Source organism: Acipenser ruthenus, chromosome 9, assembly GCF_902713425.1.
Source record: "Acipenser ruthenus chromosome 9, fAciRut3.2 maternal haplotype, whole genome shotgun sequence".
In the NCBI taxonomy this organism is placed as follows: domain Eukaryota; kingdom Metazoa; phylum Chordata; class Actinopteri; order Acipenseriformes; family Acipenseridae; genus Acipenser; species Acipenser ruthenus.
Genome location: NC_081197.1, coordinates 5724671 through 5748085, shown reverse-complemented (window position 1 = coordinate 5748085; position 23415 = coordinate 5724671). Strand labels below are relative to the sequence as shown.

At 36.9% G+C, this 23415-nt stretch overlaps 1 protein-coding gene across 5 annotated transcripts in view; it reads right to left on the bottom strand.

Moving 5' to 3' along the window:
* LOC117962480 (contactin-5-like) overlaps nt 1-23415 on the bottom strand; it is a 216380-nt gene that overhangs the window by 113026 nt on the left and 79939 nt on the right. For all 5 annotated transcript variants that reach the window (XM_059030945.1, XM_059030946.1, XM_059030943.1 and 2 more), the window contains exon 2: nt 9705-9834. In XM_059030945.1, coding sequence (XP_058886928.1) covers nt 9705-9759 — 55 coding nt within the window. In that variant the 5' untranslated portion in view covers nt 9760-9834. The remainder of the gene's footprint in view (nt 1-9704; nt 9835-23415) is intronic.

Here is a 23415-nt window from a genome sequence, read left to right as displayed (position 1 = left end):
CACATCTACTTTCACAATGCATTACAGTTTGATACAGACAGGGAATAGCCATTCAGACGTACAGACATTGTGTTTTGGAAATGAAAACTTTAAATCTTTTCATATTGTGTCTGAAAATAATAAAGCTAGGTTGAAGAATGCATAATATTGACATATCTGTTTTACAATAACAACATCATATTGCATCTAGTGTGATTTGTTCTACCTCTGTTATTTTTTTTTTACTTTTATTATCTGATAAGAAATCAGCAAGACTTACTTCAATACCCATTTTTCCTTTTCTATTCCTTAGGTATGAGCTCGAAAATGTCACTTTTTTTTAACTGATCCCATCTGTACATACAAGAGAATTTCGAAATTAGGAACATTGGCCTACTATCAATTCAAGTCCCAAGTTAGACTGAAGATATTAGCAGTGGATTATGATCTAGTTTTGTTTTATCAGCCTCATTTCAAATGTTCTTATTGTCGTTCTGAGATTCCATCCTTCTTCTCTTTTCTGTTTTGTTTTCTTTGTTTAGTACCAGTAGAAAAAAGGTACATATCTTTGAATACACTTCGAAAGACATATTACCCGCATGTAGTTACATTACAGGTACCATTTACTAATCTACTAGCACACAATTATGTGATTATGATGGATGGAACTTTTACCAAGACTATTTTACAAGATATTTTACCAAGACTCAAACAGGTTGATATGTTAGCAAAATATTCTCCACTCATCCATGTACTAATTCAATATATGATATGTAAAATGTCAATAGTTTGGAGAGTACAGAGTTTGGGTATGGGATTTTATCTGGATGATGGGTACAAGATCTGTGTTTATTTACACCTTCTCAAGCGAGTTTCTAGTTAAATAAAGGGCATACAATAACTGAAAAAAAAACTGATTCCACTGAGTGGTCTACTACAAAATGACTGCACACCAGCTATTACAGGGCAGTCGCTAGAGTAGCTGTCTGTAGAGCAGAGGGCTTGCAGTTTCTTGTTCCTTCATTCAGTCACCTCATTACAGAGTTATGGCTTTAATCTCAGCAGTGGGCAAACTAGGTTTAAGTACTAGATTAGGTCTTTTAGTGACACATAAGCTAAGGGAAAAAACTGCACACTAGAGTGTGTTTTGGTTCCATAGGCACAGCATGAGCATGTCTAAAAATAAGAATGTGTAGGACACAATGGTCATACATGGTTAAAACCTCATCATAGGAGGAAAAATAGATTTAACTTTTGCCCTCACATCCTTATACCACCATGTCATGTGATTGGTTCACATCACTGTCAGTCCACGCCCTCCACCTCCTCTCCTAAACAACAAGATAAAAAATGGCTAAATGAAAAAACTGCTGAACGACGATTCTGTTTCAGAAATTGAATTACGAAACATTCTACAAAAGAAAGAAAAAACTTACGGTATGAACCTCAAAAACATATTCTCTTATTTATTTATGTTATTTAGTTATTTACTTAGTATATTTGGTGAATCAGAAATGTCGGCGACCTGTTGCACTAGTAGTAGTATATTACTTCATTATATGTACAGCACTAAGATATTTGTGCCAAAAATATTTAAGTTTTTTTTTCATACGTGGCAAACGCATAATAAACCAATTCAATCTTGGTTCTCTTACTATTTTGACTGACTCATATTAAATATGTACCGCAGACTCAGCTAATAGTGGAAAATTAAATGCCCCTCCGGAAGGCTATTGTTACCTCCAGGGTGCAATGCCCCCCTGTCGGTAACAATAGTCTACCCTCGGGTCAATAATTTTCCACTATAGCCCTCTTCGACCTACAAGATCTTGTTGACTTCATTGATCACGATAACATCACCTACAGACAGTGTGTTTGCAAACAAAAAGTGGAGGTACTTATAGGCTTTTTATGCCATGGTAACTACACTAATTTATTTCTATTCAAATCTATTAATGTGTTTATGATGTCATTTACTACATAGTTAATCACATGTTGAGAATCACTGGCTTAACCAAAAAGATAACTAGAGGGTTTATTCATGTATTTCTTTCCTCAGGAAAATAACCCTTAGATATGTGTTTTGTAACCTGATAACTCATCATCATCAAACTTAAATTCAAATGGTTTATTCAATCTTTTCAAATGTAACTTGTCATCACGAGAGTCTCTTGAGGCACACTGATTGGTTTATTCAATCTTTCCAGAACTGCTGTCGTTTACCATGACCTCATTTTACATTCTGATTTCCACGAGTGCACCTCATCACTACAAAATGGCATGTAAACAAATGGCAAAATGTGCCCCTGTTTCTCTTACTTCAAAAAGTTGGAAATTGTTTGAGCTCTTGAAAAAAAACCTGAATCAGCACAAGTTGCCAAGCATTTTGGTGTTTCCCATTCTGGTGAGTTGCTTCACCATTCTGTTTAATGATTTAGTGCATTGCTCCTGTACATGTATTCATAATTAATCTAGAGCTGCTGCTGCATTTTTAACGTGTGTAGGAGTGCTGTGTTAACTTAGTTTGACAGTTTATTAACTCTTTAAGTTCCGCCCCATGTTAAAAATCCTGCCGGCGACCCGGCCCTTTAAATCTTTTGACTCAGGCACTGGAGGAGACAGCCCTGCTTGCGTGGAACCAATCGGAAAAGGAGACGTGGGGGCTTTTTAACGAGGTCCTATTTGTGTATTTGCAGTATTGGATCCTGTCAGCTGACAGCTGTGAATACGAGTGTTTTGCAGTGTTACTGCTGTTCTGTAAGACAGACCTACTCGGTACAGTAACAAACATTTTCAGAGAAAATCTTTACAAAAGAAGAGAAATGGCGACATCGAAGGCACATGACTGTTGATGACTGTGTCTGAAACACAAAGTGGCAACGTCTTAGCTCACAAGCACCAGCATTGCTAGGGCTACATTAGCAGAGTAGCTAGAAGCACTTACTGGACTTACATGTATGCCCCAACAGACAGTTTGAAAAATGCCATTGGGATTTAATTATAATACCAGTGCACTGCCCTGAAGGAACCCAAGCAAAAACCATTAGCAGCATTACTAACATTCACAGCACAATGAATCTGAAAGGACTATTCCACCGTGGTTCTGACACAGTAGCTCATTGGTAACAAAATGGTACCATGGTAATGCTATGAATTGCCAATGGTTCATTACACTGTGATTCTATTGGAATGTAAAAATAGGAACATATTAGTACTGTGGTACCTGTTGTTCCGCTCTACAGTACCCAGAAACAATTCTAATACAGCCACAACAGCATTATGTTGACAATAAATACAAATATAAAGCACATCCCGGTAAAATACTTAACAAATGTATTATTATTATGAAGACTGCTAGTCATACAAATATTCCCAGGACTAAAATGTTATTTTGCTAAAACAAAAATGTAATTATAAATCTGATTGCACTGGTTTTTCCTTGTCACACTGTGATTGTATCAGTAAATGACTTCTAAGCATGCCTGTTATGACATGCCCAGAATCCAATAAGCTAACCTTTAGAAACATCTGCCTAAGGAGGAATCGATCTTTAAAAGTCCAACAATCAGGGATGATGGTTTTTTAAATATCCCTGTCATTTCCCTTAGATTATGTATTTATTCATAGATTTATTTATTTACAAATGAGTGACAGCCTCATAACATCATCTATGTAATGATGACAATTCAGCAAAGCAGTGGTTTAGGCAGTGAACTCACTTTTAAACTAGATTACAATCATAAACATCAAGCATATTAGGCGCCTCCATGACCAGACATTCGTTGGTCAGCTAGTAATTGTATTTTTTCTTGCTCTTAATTGTATTAATACTTGTACTGTGATTCTTGAAATGTATTTTTTGTTTATGACTGTAAGTCGCCCTGGATAAGGGCGTCTGCTAATAAATAAATAAATAAATAAATAAATAAATAAATAAATAATAATAGCTAGTATCTCATTCGTCATTCAATTAGCAACATGTCCAATGATCTGCTAGAAAGGGCTTCATATCTTACCTCAATCCATTCGTCCCTGCTGTGTATCAGAGTTCACCTCCTCCTCCCCAGCCTCCAGCTGTTTTTGGCTTCGTCTAAGGGGAGGGGGGGCAGCTATCCTGCCCCCCTGCCCATGGTTTCCCTACAGTCAGCCTCTCCACTATCAGCAAACTAAATTATTATTATTATTATTATTATTTATTTCTTAGCAGATGCCCTTATCCAGGGCGACTTACAATTGTTACAAGATATCACATTATTTTTACATACAATTACCCATTTATACAGCTGGGTTTTTCCTGGAGCAATTTAAGTAAAGTGCCTTGCTCAAGGGTACAGCAGCAGTGTCCCCCACCAGGGATTGAACCCACAACCCTCCAGTCAAGAGTCCAGAGCCCTAACCACTACGCCACGCTGCTGTCCTTATTATGGGCAGGGTTACATCAAAGGGCAAGGCCAAAACCCAAAGATGTAATGAAAATATGTATAACGTAGTATCTGTTGTCTAAGCTTCAATAAATATTATTCTTTCTATTGTTTGCCTTTTTGTTTAAATTGAAGCGCAGTCCACAGTATAAGACTTTGAGATACTGTTGCCTTGACATTGGGTATCAAGGGCATCCAAGGCACTACAACAGCATACAGGATAAAGACAGATCCATACATTGTCTTCATTTTCTGGGCTGGGAAAGGTTCTAATGAATTTTCTCTGCAATAATGAGATTCACTAGTCCAAAATAAAGAGTGACAGTAGATCTTAACAACAAAAATAAAGCCAACGCCTTTTACTACAGTCATTCATTTGAAACGTGGCAAGTTCCTTATTGAGGAGAAGATAGCTTTTATATTTATATATTCATATACAGCACATCTCTGCGTGCAGACAAGGATAGCAGTCATCCATCAGTCCGTGATACCTTCGGAAGCATTTTGTCTGTTGATCTTCTTTACAAGAAGAACTCAGTACAGTTATCTTGGCTATATTATGAATTCATAATAGCCAGAGCTTTTTCACATAGGTGAGTCATTTGACATGTGTATGCAAAGATCTTGCCGTAAGCTATGCTCTATACCATTTAGACATTAGATTAAAATAATAAATCTAGAATCATTTTTTTTTTTACATTTGTAAAATGAATAAATTATGAATACAAGGCATTTGCAATGTAAAGAATGGCATGGCACTGGCCTTCGGGACTGATTCCCATTGTGGGCAAGGTTGAGTCAGTCAGAGAGCAGAGCTTTTGAAGTGTGTCGTTTTAAGCCAGTGGAAGTATGCATATTTGTAATTCTTTCTTTTTAACAGCAGAATTTACTGTGAAGTGTCATGAGAATTGAATTAATTGTCTCAGCCGTAGAATTCATATATTTACATGTTCCTGGGCTCAATGGTGATTTAATAGGGTAGTGTGGCGGAGTGTCCCGCCCCTATTTATTATTATTTGTATTTTTGTTTGCGGCGCGGATAAAAGCGTCGCGTCTTTTATTATTATATTTAAAAAGCCTGTGAGGATGCATGGCTGAGGGGTAGCCGAGGGGTAATAAGATAATTAACAACTAGTTAACCCCTCGGCCAGAGTCTGCACGCGTTTGGTAAGGATGCAAGGAAGTGAATATTTGGTTAATGTTGGTGAATTGATTAAAAAAAAAGGTAACACAAATTAGATAAAGTTTAGGATGATATATTCAAGTAACTGCATACCCTACATACTACAACAGATTCTGCATGTATAGGACAATAGTTTTAATAAGTTAAAAGTTACACATATTGAAGTATTTTCAGGGATCATATGTTTTGTTTAGTTTTTTCTTTCTTTCTTCGTCTCTGTCTGTTGATCACTGGCCATTGTCTCAGTTACAGCTGACCTAAAATGTATCCTTAGCAACCCGTATAGATGTGATAACACTCATTTTGGTTCAGTCTTCCCAAAGGGGATCATTATCCAAGTTGCAGTTCCATAAAATTTTTTAAAAAAATCTGAACTCCCATTAAAAAGTGGAAATTGCTACCTTTTGTAACCTCCCCTTTTTTTTGTAGATAGAGAGATGTTTTTGGCACACAATCTAACTTTGAACATATTGCAAACCCGCTGCTTGGTAGAATCCTCTCAGGGCAGTGAACTATCTCTCCCAGCCCGTTTGACAGTTTAATTTTAAAACACGGCAGGAGTCTCACATGGTAACAGCCAATTTTCAGCCTCTTCTTCTGTTATTTATTCAGACGATGACAAAAGAAGAAGACAAAAATAAAGTTGTGACCCCCCCCCGCCCCCCCCCCCCCCTGCAGGGAGATGGAAATGAAATCTCCCTCTAATTAATTGCACATGGAGCATGGAGTTGAAAATGAGTGCCTGATAACAACCCACAGGAGAGCCATCCTTATGACCTCCTGCATTGTGTCTGTGGGTATCCGAGAGAAGGCAACTCCTCATTTAGTTGCTTACTAACAAATCAAATGAAGAGCTCAATAAAGATAGCAATATCAGACATAGTGTTGCTATAACACACCACCATCCAACATTACTTTTTTAATGGTGCCATTCACAACGGTGTCATAGTAATCCGCTTTACAGACAGACAGTGTTGTATAAGAGGACCAGGCAATAAAAAATAATGCTATAGGGCACAAATCCATTAACTCTGCCTCAGTGTTCGACAGTCCCATCAGGACATCTAAACACTTGCCCTAAGAGGAAAATTATACAAATAGCGGAACATAAAATGTTACATAACAGCATTCTAAACCCTAATCATAGGAAAGATTGGTGTTCCCCAAACACTTTGTCACTCCCAGTGAGTTCTGGTGAATAGTGCGGAGCAGCAGTGTGGAGTAGTGGTTAAGGCTCTGGACTCCTGACCAGAGGGTCGTGGGTTCAATCCCCAGTGAGGGACACTGCTGTTGTACCCTTGAGCAAGGTACTTTACCTAGATTGCTCCAGTAAAAACTCAACTGTTTAAATGGGTAATTGTATGTAAAAATAATGTGAAATAATGTATAATGTGAAATCTTGTAATAATTGTAAGTCGCCCTGGATAAGGGCGTCTGCTAAGAAATAAATAATAATAATAATAATAATACAGCTTGCTCACTTCCTGCAATCAATGTTATTCCACGCACAGTATGGAATGACACATTCCACACAGTATGTCATCCAAGGCATTTGCCATTTCCTTTAAGACACGTATGTGTGTGCCTTGATTTCCAGTATAGGGTACAGAAACTCAGCCTAGTTATGCACCCACCATCCCACCCTTTTTAAATGATTATCTCTTTTAACCCTTTTTTTAAACCACTCCCAAACATTCCGATACATTCATACCTCCCTTTCAAACCCTGCCTTGGTTTCCCCCTTTGACCCACAAATTACCTCTCTGTATGTTATGGTCAATCCAACTGTGACCAGTGACCAAAAAATAAATATCAAGCCATACGTTTCAGGTATACTACATTTAGATAAGTCAGTCAAATCAATTTAAACCTTTTTGTTCTCTCCTTGAACCCTCACCTCAATCTTCGATGCACAGTGACCTCAACTCATACAGGCAGACTGAAATAGAAATGTGTGCAACACCAGCAAATCACAGGTGACTTGGAAAGTCTCACTGCGCTAATAAAAAGCTGATGGAATATTACACTGATAATAATGCTTTCTGAAGTAGATGCCACATCTTCCCATCCTCGCTGCAGATAGGTCAAGTGAAAGGTTGACCTATCTTCCTTGTTTTACACAGCGTGCAGTTACTGAATTAAATGCTTGCCATTTTATTTTAAATTGAAGGAATGTATCACCATACCATTTATGGTATCTGTCATTTCTTAGATGGCACAATGGCCAATGCATTCTGACAAGTTGGGCACCCCAGTCCCATGCTCCTTTTAAACACTGATATATCTTTGCTTTTGCCTGTTTTGTGGCCAAAAAACTATTAGATAACTTTAGGCCATATACTGTATACTCTGCAGTCAAACACATGAAATGTCAGGTCCTTTGCATAATGATGGATAGCTATGTGATGACTAATTACGCTGTCACATCCCATGTAAATGGGATGGCCCACTCATGTGTTTCAGGTGTTCACGATCCAACTTGCTTCCAGTCATGGCTAGTGTATGTTTAGTGACTATACAGCAATGGCCAAAAGTTCTGCATCACCTAGAATTTTAGGATTGAGACATAATTAAAAACTATATGAACATAATTTATTTAGCATCATGGAATCAAAGAAACGACAAAATGATACCACAAAAGTCTACCGGCAGCCACAATAGTAGTAAAGTATTTCATATTAGATATTGAAATGGCACATGTCGTTAAGTATATGGAGAACTACAAAGCAGTATGTAATTCAAGATGTTAACGTAACATTATTCAGCAGCTTTCATTCGACTTATGAAGCAAAATTTGTTAATTTTATAGGATGATGCAAAACTTTTGGCCATAGCTGTACACTATCACTTTAATACAGCACAAGACTAATATTGTATTATTCTGTAACCTAATTTTATATGATGCAATGTAATGCTTCAGACTATATGAACTGCAATTTGTAAACAGGTAAGAAGCAGCGCATATTGAATCATACTTTTTCTCTAAACTTATAAAACTTACATGACCAACTCAAATAGCCGTAAGCAATCACGTTCAGGACAGACATATATTTTGAAAACCCAGGAAGGAGACCAAAACATCTTTAATGTGCAGCATTCTACTAAATCCTAGTAGTTAGTGTATCACAATTCAAAGTTGCTGTCCTCCAGGGGCAAGATAGTGATAAGGCCTACATAATTAGTTATTATATCGTTGCTATATATTATATTAAATACACACTTACCTTTACTAGAATTATTGCTTCATTTAAATACAAGTTGAAATGCAGTTTTGCATTCAGCAGTAACTGGTATTTAATTTAAGTGCATGACCTGTAACAGTAAGTTATTATACAGTAAGTGTGCTAAAGAGGTACAGTCAGTAATAAATACTGTGAGCAACAGCAACCATTTTAAAACCAAAATCATTAACCAAAAATGAAGGCATTCATACATTAACTATTTAGGGTGGGACATCAACAGCAATGTTAATTAATGGAATTGGTGTGTAGTTTTGGTTTCAGTATTTTCAGACTGGTTATTATGGGTATTTTAATTGATATTAACTTATCGTGCCATGCTTTCTTCACGTATTATGTACGTATTACTTTTTATTCAACAGTGCTTGACAGAAGTTCTCAAACCCCACAGTCAGCAGGGTCAGAATCAGTGGCACAGTCAAGCCGGAACCGCTGGAACACAGTTCCAGAACTATTTTCCATCGACAGCTTAGACAGCATCTTTGACACACTGACACACTGACACACAGACACGTAAAGTAAAGCACTCTGAAAAGATGGAGAAAGACAATGTGGAAACGCTTGTAGAAATTAGATAAATGCATGACCTATAATATGTGTTACCAGAAGTTCAGTATACAAATGTGAATTTGTATAATAATTCTTGTTAAAGAAAATCAATTTTTTTTGTGCCTTAAGATTTAGGACTACACCACTGGTCAGAATGCCTCATGCAGAGATTTAATGACCATTTGACCATGCTGAATTTCTAAAAAAAATCTGGCCCTTGGTGGCTTCTCAAAAAGCAGGTAATGTAATTTTGTTAGCTTCACAATGAAGTATAAAACTCAAGTTAAAAACATCTAAACTTAAGAAAAAAAAGAAAAAGAAAAAATGTCTTACCTGAAAGGCCTCCAATGACTGACAAGAGGAGAAGCGGTTTCCATGGCGACCCCATGCTTAGTTTTCAGGGTCTTGTGTCCCCTTTAGTGAGATGGTTAGCAGATTTGATGCTTCTTCATTAAAGCTGAGCCTATTGAGACACACAGCACAAGCCCCAGTCAGCAAAAGCATCTGGCAATAATCTGACAGGCATTTCAGAGGACTGCCTAGTGGTCCTGAGGAAATTAAAACAAGACGAATGCTGCAGAGGTGCTAATGCAAAATGGGAGAAGCTTCCAGTAATGTTTACATAGCAAATTGATTCTGCCCTCCACAAACTCTTACTTTTAGCAATATAAAACATGATCAATTCTAAGAGACTGGCTTTTGCCAGAATGTGACTCAAGGTGACTGCAGCTTTGCCCCCAGGCTCTGAAAATCTCTTCCCAAACCTGTTCCAGCCTTCAAATCAAGGCTTAACCCTCCGTGACACACTGTGTGCGAATGGACAATATATTGCAAGGGATGTAAGGATGTGCAAAATATTGTTTTAACATTTAATATAAAGACAATATGAAGAGAGAGAGAGAGAGAGATAGATAGAGAGAGAGAGAGAGAGAGAGAGAGAGAGAGAGAGAGAGAGAGAGAATCATTGCAGCTTGTTTTTCAAATTGTAATTTTCTTTTTTTTTTAATTGAATAGTATACTCTCAATAGGGGTCTGTTTTTACCCCAATATTAACTAAAGTTAATAAAGATGTATACGATTTTTTTTTAAAAAAAAGTAAAACAATCCTAAAAGCCTGCAGCTGAATGGATTTTTCAGAACGTATAAGTGAATAATGTACAGTATGTGTAGGTGTCCCGCACCACCCTCAGGCCCAGTCCGCATTGTTCATCCCTCAGAGTTGCTTTTCTCTGTATTGAATTTAACATGTTGGAATTTTAAATCTCTGTTTCAACAATAAGCTGTTTAATAATTCAGCTGTGTGGTGGCGGTGGATGTTGTGGTTGTAGATTATACAATCTACAACCACAACATTATATAATTAGAAATAATTATGGGCCCAAGCTAATTTACAATTAATCAAACTGGAAGAATAGCCTTCCCTGAATTAGAACATAACTAATGACCTTGGTGGTTGGGAACTGTCTGCAGCATGTCCAGGGCTCCGTGGGGAATCACCCTCTATTAATTATTAATGAAAGCTGCCTTTTCCTCACCTCAGTGATATTCTGCTGTCCCTTGTTGCTGCGGATATCTCTGCACAACATTCCCTGCCATGAATATTGAACTCTTTTGTTCCAGAATCGTATAATGATAACACAGAAGGTTATGTTTCACTAGTTTTCATTTTTAAAAATGCTTTTTCATCCATCGAATATCTCAAAGTGCTTTACTTAGGGGAGAGAATGACACACCTTCTTGCGGAGGCTGAATGCTAATATGAAGTGCTTTAGCCAAATAAAGTTAACAAGTGCATTTGACTTATGCCTATCCATTTGTTTGTTTGGAAAGGAGGTGGGGTTGCAAATAAAAGCGACACATTAGCAATTGGCATATGCATAAATTGGAAAGTTTTTGTCAGTCACTGCTTATTTTATATGTAATATGAACTTTTCAGTGTTTTTATATAGTCACGTGCAATAGAAAATAATTTGCACTACCCACATGCTGGCCTTTAGCAAGTTAACTACAGTACATGAATGAGCCTAATATAAATCAAATATGAACCATGTCTACATGTTTGTGAATTTCGTTCTGAAATAGAAATTCAAATGTTTCTGGTACTTTATGAGATTCGCTATTGGAGTTTACAACAGCGAAAATAAGTAATGGCAACCAATCCCCAAAACAATATGTTCCAGATGTATATTCATCATATTCATGCTACCTGAAACTGGATATTGAAGCTTGGATTTACAAAAAAAAACACAAAAAAACAAATGGTACCACTGTACATTTTAAGAAAAAAAAAACACAAGCTATTTGTTAGCTTTATTTGGACTAATAGCCTGTGACGGGATAGCTTGGGTTGTGACGTTAGGCCAGGAAACGAAACCACAACACAGGCAAGTATTACGGGGGAGACGCAAATGCGCTTGTTTTCTTTCATTAAATAAAAGATTTAAACAAAACAAAACCACACAAAGCAAAAGGCACGAGGGCCAAAACAAACAAATAATAACTACAACCAGTATCATGATGGTAGTTCCAGGACGAGTAGCAATTGTTTTATTCTGATTCTTATTTGACCTCCTCTCTCTCTTACTCCCGTACTCCACTCCTGAACACTCTCCATGCAGCCAAAGCAGCAGCTCTTTCATATTATGGTCGAGGGATTAACTGCCTATAAATTATTTTATTACCCCTCGGCCATAGTTTGCACGAGTTTAATAAATCTGCGTGACTGTCAGCTAATTCGATAATTACTAGCCGACAGTCACGCATTCTCACGAGAGGTACTAAAACAGAAAACAATAACACACAATGGCGGATGGCACTTCGCTCGTCCTGCATTTAAATAATAATACAAATACAAAATAATACAAAATATAATATGCACAGGGGCGGGGTGTACCCTGTCACATAACCCCTGGAAACTGATTAATAATAAAATGTTTAAAAAGGTCAAACTGTCTGAATCTGCTAATGCAATACACCAAAAGAGATAAGAATGCTGAGAAGTGGTTTTATAGTTAAATAGTAAATTATGCCATTACCAGGGGCCATAGAAGACAGTGAAGCAGCAAAACCAGGGGATGCCATACCTGCATGACACCAAAATCCCCCCGGAAGACAACTACATAGTGTAGCAGCACAGCATGATACTGTTGCTTCACTGACAAAAATACAAAATACACTGAAACGAAACGTTTATCTACTGAGTTATATGGACAACAACTGTAGAATTCTCTCAATTAACCTTAATTAGAAATTGCTTATTAGGTATTTATTTTAAAAGTGTTTGTAGCTAACAAAATATATATATATATATTACAAATAATGATACAATAAAATCCATGAACATTACCTGTCATGCACTTCAATTTACTGTTTGTCGTTTTGAAAGAAACAGGGGGCATAACAGTTATTTCATTTTATATATCTTGCCATTTATTATTATAACCATAATATTTTTATCATAAGTTTTAATACTCTAGTTCTTTTGAAAACATTAAAAAAAAATACAAACAGCCAAACCACAAGTAAAACAGAACCACTGAATCAAATTAAAAAAAAGAATTAAACAAAGACAAACAACCTCAATGCTTGTCACACATTATTAAAAATAATAAAATCAGATTACAAAAAATCAATGACGGGCACACAATAGTGTTTGATGAAAGCCTGTTACCTAAAGAAGTGTAACAGGTGACAGCTACTCAGGATTACCCTGCTCATCTTGGACAGATATACAATTTGGACGGCCTCCGTCACACTTTTCACATGTTCTGAGTGAATGTTTAATGTGTTACAGGAATAAATGACAGGTATAACGGGACACTGTTTGGAAGTGCTGTAAGCTGTTGACAGTTGAGTGCAATTTCAAGAAAACCTACAGCACCACTCTCTCTCTCTCTCTGTTCAGGAGGCTGTGTGGTCCAGTGGTTAAAGAAAAGGGCTTGTACCTAAGAGATCCCCAGTTCAAATCCCACTTCAGCCACTCACTCATTGTGTGACCCTGAGCAAGTCACTTAACCTCCTTGTGCGCCGTCTTTCGGGTGAGACGTAATTGTAAGTAACTCTGCAGCTGATGCATAGTTCACACACCTTAGTCTCTGTAAGTCGCCTTAGATAAAGGCTTCTGCTAAATAAACAAATAATAATAATATAATAATAATTATTAATAATAATGTAGGCAGCCCCTTGTTAGAATCATCCCTTTACCAGTAGAAAGCTTCTTTTTTACAGCTATGGCCAAAAGTGTTGCATCACACACATTTTGCTTCATAAAGTCGAATTAAACCTGCTGAATAATGTTGAGTTAACATATTGAATTACATACCGCTTTGTAGTTTTCCATATACTTAACGAAAAACTGACAAATTGAAAAATGTGACATTTCGAAATCTAACATGAAATACTGTACTACTATTATGGCTTCCGGTAGACTTTGGTGATGTCATTTTGTAGTTTCTTTGATTAACGTTAAATAAAATATCTAAATTATGTTCATATCCTAAAATTCTAGGTGATGCTAAAACTGGAAAACAGCACTTTTTAACAATGATGTATTATCATTTTGAATACTGAACATTCAATACATAACTGAGAGTAAGAGAGTACACAGTATATGAGAGGGATATTTTAGAGAATTAGAGCAGCATCTGAACCCCAAATCCGCAAGACCTTTAGGAAGGATTCTCCTGATACCGGCATGAAGAAATAAAGAGGCCCTCACTAAGCATAATTTATGTTGTGTGAAGAAAAAAGCGACACCTCACTTGCATTCATTAGCTCTTAGATGCACGGCAGATGGAGCAGTGTAATTTTACATTGCTAATTGTATTCTGCAAGGAACTCTAGAAGCAATTAGGTTCACTTCTGATCTACAGGGTTTTTTGGGGGGTAAAAAAAAAGCTATACTGTAAATAAAAAGTGGATTAATAAACAGAGGGTTTATTCAACTGATGTGTCATACCTAACTAAAAACAGTGTCTGCAAGTCTCTTCAATGTATTTGTGCATGTATACCACCAAAGAGGGCCCTGCTGTACTCAACGATTTTAACAGTCACAGTATTTAGATCAACACCAAAGTTGTATGAATTCAATAGATTGTTTTAAAGGAATTCCCCCATTAAAGTTACAGTATAAAACAAGACAATTTTTATTCCATTTTCACACAAGGGACGTAATAAATGATGTTTTCTCAATCCTGAAAACTGTTTTATTTGCTTTTCAGCTTGCTTTTCAGAGTCCCTTGCCTGCGACAACAAAGACTGCCCTTCCCTCAGACATCTTCAAACTAAAACTTTATTCATGGAGGAGGGTTGCTCTGAGTTCACTGGATTTCTTTAAGCATCCCCCAGTCTGCATCTCCCCTCATCAGTCAACTTCATTTAAGTTAGCTAGAACTATTGAATTCTTGCAATTATCTGAGTAAATGTATTATTATTATTTGGATACAATACACACCTGGTTGGTTATGGGTTAATTAAATCCAAATCATGAATGGTCTACATCCACTCTATTATTAGCCTGGTCTTATTATTTCTCTGAACAAATTGTACAATGAAATAATACAAGCAAATCAGTTCACCAAAGCTTAAAAAAATAGTGACCTTCCATATCATTTTGAAGGACACAATTACATTTTAACATGATACATACTCTTGGACTCTTAAATAAATGCATCCCTTGGGTCTGCTTGAGTTTCCTTATGCTTTAAAACTGGCCTCTACAAAAAGACACTAGAGATGAGATGAAATAACACATGACATTAAATCAGTGTCTATTGATTGTCATATTAGTTTTGAAATTGCCCAACTTTATCTTAACCTGAACATCACTCAGCAGCTCCCTTTTGTCTTTCTGAAATTTCCTATGAATGACAGCTTGATTTCCCAATCATATTTCATAGTTGTAACTGAATTTGTAAGGGTCTATGTTTTACAAAAACGTCATTATATACTTATATTATCCATTTACAGTATTCCCCACCTACCCCAAATCTACCATCCTTCTCCTCCTGTTCGCCCCTGCCCTGTCCTGCTCCAGAGCCATAAACCCACCACGTGTGATGTGGACCCCCTCCCCACTCACCTCTTCCAGGCTGCTGCCCCTGCTCTACTCCCTTTCATTTCCTCTCTTCCCAACACCTCTCTGGCTTTCCCTTCTGCTTTCAAACAGGCCTGCATCACCCCAAAATAAAAAAATCCTCCATTGAGCCCTCATCCCTCCAGAACTACCGTCCTGTTTCCCTTCTCCTTTTCCTCTCTAAAACCCTTGACCGAGCAGTACATCGCCAGCTGTCTGCTTTCCTGTCAATACATTCTCTGCTCGACCCCCTCCAATTTTGTTTTCGCCCGGCACACTCCACTGAAACTGCTCTTCTCTCCATCACTAACTCTCTACTCACTGCTCTTGCCTGGTTCTCCTCCTACCTCTCCGATCGCACGTACCAGGTGTCCTGGCGTTGCTCACCCTCTGCCTGTTGCCCTCTTTCAACAGGTGTCCCCCAAGGCTCAGTCCTGGGACCCCTCCTGTTTTCTATCTACAAGCGCTCCCTGGTTTCCCTCATCTCCTCCCATGGCTTCTCGTATCATTTCTATGCTGAAGATGCCCAGAGCTTCCTCTCCTTTCCCCCCTCTAACTCTGACATTTCCTCCCGTATCTCTACCTGCCTCTCGGCCATTTCCTCTTGGATCCTGGATTCACTCGCATCATCTTAAACTCAACCTCTCCAAATCAGACCTTTTCTTCACCACCTCTTCCTCCCCCACCGCTGATCTTTCTATCTCTATTCCTCTTGAATCCACCACCCTCTCCCTCCTCATCCACCAAGAACCTCTGTGTCACCCTCGACCCCTCCCTCTCCTACTCTCAGCACATCGCTACTCTGGCACGCTCCTGTTGTTTCTCCCTCAGCAACATACGTAGAATTTGTCTCTTCCTCACCGACTACTCCACACAGTTCCTAGTTCAGGCTCTGGTATTGTCCTGCCTTGATTACTGCAACTCCCTCTTGGCCGGCCTCCCTGCCTCTGCTATCTGTCCACTCCAGCTCATCCAAAACTCTGCTGCCAGTCTTTTCCCTTCCTAGCTTCTCCCACGCTACACCACTGCTCCGCTCCCTGCACTGGCTGGCCCGCTTCCAGTGCCTGCTCCTTCTCCACCCTTGCCCCTCAGTGGTGGAACGACCTACCCACGGATATCAGGACTGCTCACTTCCTGACCACCTTCCGGTGCTTACTCAAGACACACTTGTTCAGACAGCATCTGCAAACCTCACAACTCTTGACTATACTGCTCTTAAAGGACTTTACTCGTATAAGCAAATATTTTTACTATAAGTTTAACTGCTCTTAGTCGAACTCACTCTTAAATCTAATTATTATCCTGTTCTTCATTTTGCTCTTATTTGAATTTGATCTTATTTTCTGCTGATTTTTACTTTACTTTATAACTGCTGTTATCTGTAATGCGATATTCTGTAATGTGATATTCTATGATGTGATATTTTGTATTGTGATACTTTGTACTGTGATCATTTGTAACAACTGTAAGTCATCCTGGATAAGGGCATCTGCTAAGAAATAAATAATAATTGATGGTTAAGCATATTATTTTGTAGCATTGCCAAACAAATGTGTGTGACTGATGTCATTAACCACATTATTCTTTTCTATAAGGTGTGTTGTTCTTATAAGTTTGAAATAATATTAAGTTAACCCACTGGTAAACTGTTTTGCAATCAGTGTCAGTCTAATTGATGGAGTTAATGGAGCAGTTTGAAATTAACACACACTCAACATCATGGGGAATTGCTGTAGGAAAGAGCAATGCTAGACCTATCATCCGTTGTAAAACAAACAAACAAACAAACAAACAATCAGACTTCAGAAGGACCAGGAGGTTTTCTCAGAATCAGATTTGTTGCAAACATATTTGATAACATGCAGTTTCAGTAAGACTTAATGTAAACCATTAACCAATTGAGTTTCACCAGTCTTGTTTTAACTAATCACATCATTAATAACTAGGCCTGTGGTTTTCTGTTTGTTGTTGTTTTTTCTCTTGTTTTATTAAACACCTTTGCCTATACTGCATATACTGCATATCTCCAATAAGATGTGTTGGTCCACTCCATTTCACAATGGAGGTGTGGGAGGAAAACACCATTACTTCAAGAGAGGTGGGTTCTAATCAAGTGGCACGACACTGTGACAACAGTTCATGCTCCAAGAGCTACACCAAACGAATATCTTCATACAAAACGAATACATGCAAGGAAATGAGATGGATGTGAGCAATGAGCTTTACAATACAGCACTGTTCCACTCTGCAAACTTTTATAGCTGCCCTTTACATTAAACTTTAATGGCTAGAAAGAGGGAATCTCAGCTTTAGAATAAAGTTAATTAGCAGCCACAAGTTCATTAATTCCACCGATGTCTTATTGATTTTCTACTATGTGTACTGCATTTTTTTACCACTTGTCCTTTATCCATGGCCCATAAATATCACAAAGTACTACTACCAGTAATTTTAGTACTGAATAAAACCTCCAAGTAATGTGACCTCTATTTTTAAAGCTGTTAATTGATGTTATAAAAGGGAAACGGGTGAAAATGAAATGCAAGGAGGACTGATTTATCACAGCCACAGTTTTATTATATTTTATAAAGGTAATCGACAGATTTTGTTTTTCCGAGACTGAGCCAAACAACACCAGCAAATAATCAACTTGAACTATAGAGGTTCAACTTGAATCTTTACATTGACAGTCTTGTTTGAGAGACAAACAATGGAAGCTAGATTCAGAGATTCTAATGTTCACTGGCACTACATAGATCAATTCCAGAACTACCAGTAATAGCATGACTCTGACTGTACATGAATGGAGCATTATTATATGTGTTTCAGGTGCCCTCATACACACTTCCAAAATTATATGCATAAAAGGATAATGCAAGCCTATGTAATGGTGAATACTGTCTGGGTGCCCAGCCGATGGCCATCGATCATTATGAACGCAGAGCTGGAGATGGCTTTGACATTCTAGTTTCAGTGCCTCTGAAGCACCCAAATTGAAATGAATGGAGAGGTGACAGCCACTTTGGTTCACTTACATGCTCTGATAACCTTGAAAACCTTTTAATTTGAGATGCTAAGAAGTGGGCATTCCTGAAGTTGAACAAGAAGAAGTGCTTGTGGTATTTTTCAGTGGAGTGTTTGCTACACATCATGCAGATTTCAGTCATCATTCTCAATAAACAGCATGAACAACTTGTAGCATTGTTGCAAGCAACAGGAACAGTAATAATTCAAATGTGCATAACCGAGTTCATAAAAACTGATTAGCACCGTTAGATTGCTTGCTTAATTAAAATAAAAATCAGCTCAAGTGTAATCTCTCCCAGAAGGAAAGAGATTAATAGTTGGTTCGGATCAGAGGCAAGCCTCTGGGGGACAGAAAAAGAGCTTAAGCCAAGTTAGGACTCCAAGGGGGGATCCATAAATCAGGCTTCAGATTTCCAATGCTACTCTCATCATACCAACCACTGTCGTTTTCTAAAACTATGGAAAATGTATAGTATAAACATGGAGAAATCATATGAAAAATGCAAAATGACTATGCAGATTTATCGTGGTAAACTTTTATAAGGGTTTATTAGTGTCCCCAGTAATGTTTTTTTTTAAGGGGAATGAAATATCATCACAGTAAAAGTATACAGTTCAATCGACATTCATTTGTGGATGAATAAATCACCCCTGTGGGAAAAGGGCAGCAGTATTTAGATCTGCACCTGTTTAGATCATTAAAATATACCCTGAGCTGCAGCGGTTTAACATCCTCGGTCCTGAGACCAGGTTTGATAAAAACGAAATTCGGCTGTGAAATGCATTAAATTGCTTTACACAAAACCACAAAAACATACAAAATATGAGACCAATATTTGGGACCCCAAAATATTGAACGGTCAGTATTCGGAAAGTGTAGGCAATTTCAAATGAACAATGTGGGTAATGTTATGTTGTTTAGCTATCTAAAGACCACCGATGGAAACTACAAGCCTCAGGCTTTTCTAACTCAGTTCTGTGTTGTGCTGTTCTGTGTTCTGATCAAAAACAGAGAAAAAAAAAAACTACACAAAATGACTCATAGTTTGTAGATTTGGAAGATATTGTTTCTGGTCTGATATGTCCCAGCAACTACTTGATAAGTCTGACACTGTATGCATAATAATATGCATTTACAGTCGTAGTTATAATAGTGTAATATCTTGCCTGTGCTTTGATTAACTTTGCTGTGCTTTTACCATAACTGTGTAGGCATGCTGCAATAATATACAGCAAGTATGGTTCTCAGGATACGGAGTACAACTTGTCTGAATTCGAACTCATTGAATCCAATTTTCATGTTTAATGCATTAAGTGGACCTCAAAACCTCTTCACCTGAACTCTGAGCAACGCCATTGAGACCCTACCCCAGTTCTTCATTGGCAGGTAAGCAACCTTTACAGTTAACGTTTTAATTGGCTGAGAGTAATGTCCCATACGTAAAATAAATATATATTTAAAATATGGAATTATAGATTTTTTAAACCTGAAATGTATTTATAATATATTTTCTTAAACATGACATGTTGCTTAACTATATTTATACTATACTATAAATGTATTTTGTAAATCAACATATTCACATTTATACATTTTATTTTTCTAAATTATACTCAAAATACATTGTAAAATATGTTGTAAATAAATATATTCACATTAATATATTTAAAAGTGTATGCAGTGTTTTCAAACAATATATTTATATATTGCATATAATGGGAGACTGCGACGGTCAGGCAGCATTAAATTCAAAACAAGAAGGCTTCATAAGTTTATCCATGTACAGCAGATAAAAACACAGACACTGTGATTTTAATTTGGTAAATAAGTTTATTCTCGACGGAACAAATATGGTGGTTAATCAATCTTTCTGCAGATACCTCATAAAAAATAACTTGGCTAAGCCTAGTATTTAGAAGAAAAAAAGAGAGGTCAATAACAATCAAGGACACAATAGGCTGTTCATATTTTAAGTCACCTTATATTTAAACCGTATGCCCACCAATATGAAAAAAAGAATGAAATTGTAAAAATGTATTTCCAGTTTATTAGTGGTTATTTTTTTTTACTTTCATAGCTCTATTTTCAGCAACAATTCCATAGCTATTAATGAATTTTTAATTGGAAGCAGCAGTTTTTTGTAACGTCTCATAGTTTCAGAAGAACAATTTTAGCAGGTCTAAGGAGAAGCAGCCCAAACACCTGTTGTAATGCAAACAGCCTTTTAGCATATGTTGAAAGCTTTTCATTTTTGTACTTGAGTGTTTTATATACACTGAATTTTTACAGAATGTTGATATATTCCATTATGTTTAAAGATAGTAGTTATTTTTAAGTGAAATTGCGGAATTCCATTCCTTTCTTATTTATTTGCTTCATATCTGTTTGGTGGAACACATGCAAAATATGGTGTGTGTCCAGGCACTTTACATTATGTAATATATTGTGAATACATTATATAATAAATGTTTAGTAAATATATTGAATAATACATTTCTAAAAAATACATGGACAATATAATTGATATATTGTTACCTGAAATTATATTTTAAATATATTTAAAATATGTTTAAGCAAATACATTGTAAATATATTTTCCACATGATGAAAACGGGCCAATTTTGTAATATGTTAAATATATTTTATATAATGTTACATACATAATACATATATTTTTCCATACATTTTATCATTCCCAAAGACTATGAGTTGTATATGAATAATATGTTTACAAAAATATATGTAATATATATATATATATATATATATATATATATATATATATATATATATATATATATATATATATATATATATATTTTAGTATGGGGTAGTGGTTCAGGTGGTGTTCTTTCTCACAGAGTTTAAAAACACCATGACACCACATCATTATTAGTCTGGTTCCCCATAAGAAAATGTGTGTCTATGTGTGTGTGTGTGTGTGTGTGTGTGTGTGTGTGTGTGTGTGTGTGTGTGTGTGTGTGTGTGTGTGTGTGTGTGTGTGTTTGTGTGACAGACATACAGTACCTTTAAATACAGTCACTCTCAGCATGATCAGAGGTTGACAATGAGCACATACACACATGAAATGAGGCAAGGAGTGGCACTTGCAGGTTTTAAGTGAATGCTACAGTATGAATGCACTGCAACAGAGGTGAGCTGAATAGGTTGTATCCTAAATTGCTTATAGAATGGGTTTCAAAGGGCGGAGGGGCAATTTCATGTTATTGATGATTAAGTGCAGGTGGAAGAAAGAGACATCTATGCAGGCCCCTGAGCAGAGAAGTTAACTATCATAATTGCAGGTTGGTTCATAAGTTGTCATCATAATGGATTTTCTTTTTTTTCCTGGCTACTTCACTAGCCACCAGTAAGTGAAAGGAAACAGTGAGGTGAAGTCAGTGGGTTACCTCCAGTCTAATTTTGGAAGCAATTCAAAATCATTTGAAAATAATTGTTTCATGTGACAAGAGAACCAGCATTCTGAAGCTTTAGTGTTCAGCAGTGCTCAGAATATTATTAATAGTAACAAAACAAAACTAAAAACACCTCAATAATTTGTCATTGCATGGGCAGTTGCTTGGATTACAATACACAGGTACAAAGTTCTCCTGTGGCGGTAAATTATTTCTGTTCATATTCAGCATTTTCAGTCTTAATGGCCTTCAGTAAAAGCATATGAGCTGGTAAAACTGTTCAGTAGTGGCTGTATTCACTAAGGACCAGAACAAACAAGGTTCTCACTGTGTTGGCTTCTGTTCTTTTATTTCTTTGTCATTTCATTTGAATACAGAACTATGATGCAGGAAATGATATAATAATACTATATACCAACCAATACTGAAATGAATCCTTCTAAAAACAAACAAAAAAAACTTTTTGTTTTGTTTTGTTTTGCTGTGTCCACTAGAGCAAAAGCAAGTACACATGAGGAATACTAGTATTACTGTCTGCATCCTTCAACTTTGTGCAAATCTGCAGAAACACTGGGAAGTAAGTATCAAGGGAGAATGAGAGTGAAAAAATACATAATTCATGAAAAAAAAACCTGAGAATTGTAGCCTGAAAGACGAAAAAAAGTCAAACACTAAACTATGCCCTGCAAAAACCTGTGTTTGTCACATGCCCCCCAGCCTAATAGAAATCAACACCATTTGGGACTTCTGGCATAAAGTAACCACTATACTGTACATACAGCAAACCCCCAACGTTAATATCATATATTTCTTAATGAAACAGTACAGTACCACTGATTTCTTCGACACAGACTCACGTCGTCTAGCAAATGTTCAACTTCACCTTCACCAGTAGCCACAGAAAAGGGGGTAACAGGACACAATGTACTGCAAATGTACTCTGTGGTAAGCTACTGCACTACAAGTCCTTATAACTGTTAAAAGTGAATAGCTGTAATGTAATACTTCTAATTACGGGTATTACTGTTGCATAATTAAAGAGGCCTACAGGGACTATTTCCTCAGTTTGCTATAACCTATTTTCAACACGGCTTAATAATTGATTTCATAAATGGAAACAGGTAGGGTAGGCACAGAGCAGTGGGAGGTCTAATTTCCTCAGGAGTAATTGTTTTAAAAATGAACAACAATTTAACACTACACTACATATGTGTATTATATGCTAACGTACATGCCTGGCGATTTCAGTCAGGTTTATCCAAAATTGAATTCAGATTTGGTGCTGCAGATTCCCAGGCTGTCTAAAAGAAGACTGTGCTCTTTCAGCTAGTGCCTACACAGATGAACGGACAGGTGCACAGTATGTCATGGAACACACAATCATAAAATCTCACTACGACTTTTTTAAAGATCTCTATAACTAGAAAATCAATTAGAAAATAACTAGAAAACATAACGTATTACGGCATATTGAAATTAATATGAATTTGGATCCATTACTTCAACGTGTTGTTGAAACTTTTTTAG